Genomic DNA, 5,000 nt, shown 5'->3' with positions numbered 1-5,000 from the left:
ATATACGCATGAAAGAGCACTAATCCGCTCGTATCGGTTTCACAGACTAGACTAGTATCCTCATCCTGCGTTAAGATGATGCACCCGCAGGGCCACTGTCTTGTGGGAAGCAGTCAGCCTGACACACTGCATCCACGTAACTACAGACGCCCGTGGAAGAAATAACGGAAGACAATCTAACCCCCTTTTTTTAACTGACTGTGTGTTCAGCCAATGACAGTATTTTTTTATTCCATACATCCCCAATGAAATGCTGTGGCGGGCGGGGCTATGAAGCGGCCTCAAGGCTGCAAAGGGGGAAAACGGTAAGCTAAATGTTCACCGGGTGTTCATTTCTCTGTGAAAGCTTGTAAAATGTACAGTGGGAATCAATTTTGTGTGTAAATATGCGTTTGTACATTCTACATCGAAATTGTATTTTTTTGTCCCCCCTTACGCGGGGATACAGCTGGACATCCATGCGCCAGCATCAGATAGAGTACCAGGGACGTGCTGTGAATCGCTAGTCGTTTTTCAGTTAATGAACGGGACATGAGTGATTTCGCTCTGCCTACGCTATTCTCCAGCGAATCGAGGTATAGCAAAGACTATAGTAAGAATTCCACGGTAACGGCTTTTAAAGCACGCATGTGTCCAGAGCAGGCAACGTTCAACGCACTGCGCGTGTTGTAATTCTAGAGCAGGTGGGAGACGCCTCCAACGAGCATCATCCTACGGAGGCTTTGATTTTTCCCGTTAGATTTGCGGAACGGGGTTAGTGGTCGAAGGGGACCGGGAGAGGTGTGACGCGCTGTGGTCACTGCTGCATCTAAAAAATGACAGGTAACCGGAGGCAGCGGATTTGCTCTCGTTTGGCCCACTTATATATTTTCAACGAAAGCGTCAGTGCTGTGCTATGTGAGATAGTGTGATCCTGGAATCCCATCATTGTGCTTGGGAGCATTTTGTACGATTTTAACCCGTTCTTTTCTGAAGCCTGTTAGGTTTAGTCATCGGCTCTCCCCGCCCATATTTTACGTGAGAATGACCTGTAGATTTTATGGTGACTGATAAGGCTATTGCTATGATTTTAGTCCCTGATATTATAGCTAATGGGCGGCTGAATGAATAGCAACGTGTAGGGGGAGAGGGCGGGGGTATCCGCATAGTGAATTATCATTTTTTTGTGAAGCGGAGCACTGCTGTAGAATACGCCCGTGGCTCGAGATCTGCTCGTGATCTGATGGTGATCCATCATCGGTGGAGCTCTGGGAGGCGCTACGCGTGCCGTAGTAACCGGCTGCGGCGTCTCCTCTCAGCTGTGGTGCCATGCAGCCTCGAGTGCCGGCGCTGGGACCTCGTTCCTTTATTTACAGACAATTTCACTAATGTGGGTCAACGTCTCTCTCTCCGTCCTTCTCCTTGTCGTCCGTAGAAGGATCGGCGGGCAGGCGCCGAGCGCGGGAATTCCCGTGATTGGTAGGGAGGAACCGTCTCGCCTCGGGGTGTTTGACATGTCCTGACGTGCGCATGATGGAGAGCGAAAGCAGCGCGAGTTCGGGTCCGAGCTCCAACCCCACGCTCGGGCGACGCATGCAGGGCTGGTGTGCGCTGCTGCTGGCCGCTGGGATGCTGGTCACCATGGCGACATGGAGCACACCTGTAGCAGGTAAAAGCCTATATTAATCCCTTAAGCGTGTGTTATATGTGTGTGCGTGTGCGTGTGCGTGTGCGTGTGCGTGTGCGTGTGCGTGTGTGTGTGTGTGTGTGTGTTCTACATCTGTCATTTGAATATCCTATACATTGGCATCCGTGTAGAGCTGATTATTATTTTGTTTTTGGGTTTTCCCCCCAGTGCAGTGGCCTACAGTAGCTTAGTCTTGTATCCGGTATCCTGATTGTTAATCCACATTTTTAAATGGAATTACATTTACTGTAATTTACTGTTCTGTAGACATAATAAGCAGGAGGACAGGTGTGTTGTAGTGTGTGTGTGTGTGTGTGTGTGTGTGTGTGTGTGTGTGTGTGTGTGTGTGTGTGTGAGGGGTTGTCAGTCACAAAGATTTAGCAGTATAAGGCATGTGAGTAAACTGATATGAGCTGTTACTAGACAGGAGGATAGTGAGTTATCATCACACACATCTCCAGGTTACAGTGGAGGTGTGAGTTGGATGTGTAGAAGTTGTAACATGCTCACTGGATTGGTGACTTGCAACTGTGTCAGGGGTAGGAGCTTTGTTGAAAATGATGGATCCTCTGAAAGAATGACACATATGCCTGCCTCCCTGCATGCACACACACACACACACACACACACACACACACACACACACACACACACACACACACACACACACACACACACACACACACACACACACCAATTTGACTAATAGCTAAAAGCAAATGTGTCATACATTCCTATATGGAAGGTTTGAAGAATTCAGTGGGAGCAAGGTTCTAGAAAAGCCCGTAATGTTTCGAGCGAGACCACTCCGACTGCTGTTGGCCAGGACCCGGTGCTCAGCTCCTGTAGTGACTGATTGATGAGATCAGAGTCCTCACTCCTGTAATGAAGTACATGCCGCTCACAGCCATAGCCCATAATTAAGAGAGTACTTCTCTCAAATGGCATCTGCTCACCAGCCACTGGGAGAGAGAGTGTTGGGGTTTCAGTCAGCGTCGATTTAACCTGGAGGAGGCCTGGTGGCGCACAGAGGAAACAGCCAGGGGGACGCCGTCGCAAACCGACCCGGAATAGTGAATGAATGGATTTCACCCTCCACCTCAGGCTGTGGAAACCTGCACATTTATCTCTCCTGCCTCTGTTACTAATTTGCGGGGACCGATCACAAACTAGCTTATCCACTTTGTGCACCTGGATCATTGGTCTGATTGGTTGAAGGACTATCCAAGCGCACAGAGTCATTTGACCTATGCCCATTGATCACGCCTCTTGTGCAGTAGAAATACTGTAGAGCGCAGACTCCCCAGACTAATGTTCAATCTCAAACGATTGAGCTTGGTGTGGTGAAAGCCAGGCTACTAGCAAATGAGATGCAGTTGTAAAATGAGAACAGAACACGAGAACATGTTTTTATTCCTTACTAGCATCTTACATCCTTCTTGCCTCTTGTCCTTTATACCACCTTGTATGAAAATGATGTGGGTACAAGAAGAGATTCTGTACATCATTACTATATTACTATTACTATTGGTATGATTGCTCAAAACTGCTGAATCCCCTTGGGTATCAATTCAGCGGCACAATTTATGTCTGGTGTTACTGATGTACCTTTGACAATGCTTCGAATAATACTGTGTCTGCCATGGTCACAGCAGTGGTGTATCAGTGATCATTGTCTGTGTAGCTGTCTAGCTGATAGATACTGGAAGTTTAAGGAAGGATGTGTGCGTGTACTTTTCACTTGGAACGATGCTGAAGATGCTGGGGCCAGAAAAGGAACAGTACGCAGAGAGTTGCTATTCATAACATCACACACCCACGTATGGCCTAGCCTAGCCTAGCGTGTCACAGATGAAGGAGGCAGACTTTCAGGGATTTCTCTTTGTGCGAGTGGGTGCAGGAGAGACACACACACACACACACACACACACACACACACACACACACACACACACACACACACACACACACACACACTGTACTTGTACAGTATACACACAACCTTACAGTATGTTCATACACACACACACACACACACACACACACACACACATAAAGCACGCACACATAAATACACTCGCACACACGCAGACACACACATAAACAGGCACACATAAATACACTCGCACACATACACACACACACACACACACACACACACACACACACACACACAAACAGACATAGTGGTGGGGCTGGTCATTAGTCTCCACTCCTGCTGTTTTCTGCACTGCTGTGACTGGTGAGTATTCTCTGCTTCTCTGTGCTCTGGGCCTTTGATCAGAGAACCAGTGATGGAGCGAGGATCACACACCCCCTCCCTCCCTCCCGATACTCTCTATCTATTTATCTCTAGCTCTCACTCCCTTCCTCTTTCTCACTGTCCCTCTTTCACTCTCTTCCCCTCTCCCATGGTCTATCTATCTATCTATCTATCTATCTATCTATCTATCTGTATATCTATTTATCTATCTATCTATCTATCTATCTAATTGTCTATCTACAGTAATTTCCCATAAGCCGCAGGACAGTGTTTTATGCAAGTTAAAAGAAACAAAGCCTTATTAACACCATATTAGCTGCCCCTGTGTATTAACCTCATAGCAAAAGAAAATTTGCAAAATCAATGTATGAGCTGCGGCTAATAGTCGGGAACTTACGGGTATCCATCTGTCTATCCGTCTGTCTATCCGTCTGTCTGGTCTTCTGTCTCTTTCACCTTTTCACCCTCGTGTTTCTCTCATCTCACACTGGCAGTCTGTATCACTCTATACTTCCTTTTGTCCTCTTCTCATCCTCTCTCACTTTCTCTTTCTGTCTCTCTTGTCTCCCTCTCACTGGACTAGTTAGTTATCTCAGAGTCTTAGTATATTTCTCTCACACGCACACACGCTATTTCTCACCTTAACTCTCTCTCCTTCTCATCTTCAACCTCTCACTCTCTCTCTTACATGTTTGTCTGTATCTGATATCATGATGATTCAATCAGTTGGTTCAAAGCTGTTTGAATGCAGACAGGTCTAATACTGTTACATGCTGCTATTCTTGGAAACGCTCTCTTGCCTCTTCCTCCGCTTTCTGCTTCCCTCTCTCTCTCTTTCCCTCTCTTTCACCCTCCCTTCCTCCATCTTTGTCTCCTCTTTCCCCTCTGCTACTCTGTCTTCCCCTCTCTCTCCCCCTCTCTCTCTCTCTTTCGCCTCTCTTTTGCCTCGCCTCCTCTGCCTCTTTCATTTGGAATCTGTGTCAGTGGAATAGTGGTGTGTGTGTGTGTGCAGGGAGGGAGAGCGAGTGAGCCTGTGTGTGTGTGTGTGTGTGGGTTAGAGCGAGTGAGTCT

The 5,000-nt window shown here is 47.3% G+C and overlaps 1 protein-coding gene across 1 annotated transcript in view; it reads left to right on the top strand.

The window, feature by feature from the left end:
• Nucleotides 1–1,512: 1,512 nt before the first annotated feature.
• si:dkeyp-27e10.3 (UPF0606 protein KIAA1549) overlaps nt 1,513–5,000 on the top strand; it is an 18,706-nt gene continuing 15,218 nt past the window's right edge. The window contains exon 1 of the mRNA XM_062528587.1: nt 1,513–1,648. Coding sequence (XP_062384571.1) covers nt 1,513–1,648 — 136 coding nt within the window. The remainder of the gene's footprint in view (nt 1,649–5,000) is intronic.

Source organism: Sardina pilchardus, chromosome 23 (assembly GCF_963854185.1).
Source record: "Sardina pilchardus chromosome 23, fSarPil1.1, whole genome shotgun sequence".
NCBI classification, from domain to species: Eukaryota; Metazoa; Chordata; class Actinopteri; order Clupeiformes; family Clupeidae; genus Sardina; species Sardina pilchardus.
Note: the sequence above shows the minus strand (reverse complement) of the source record. Positions and strands in the feature narration are given on the sequence as shown.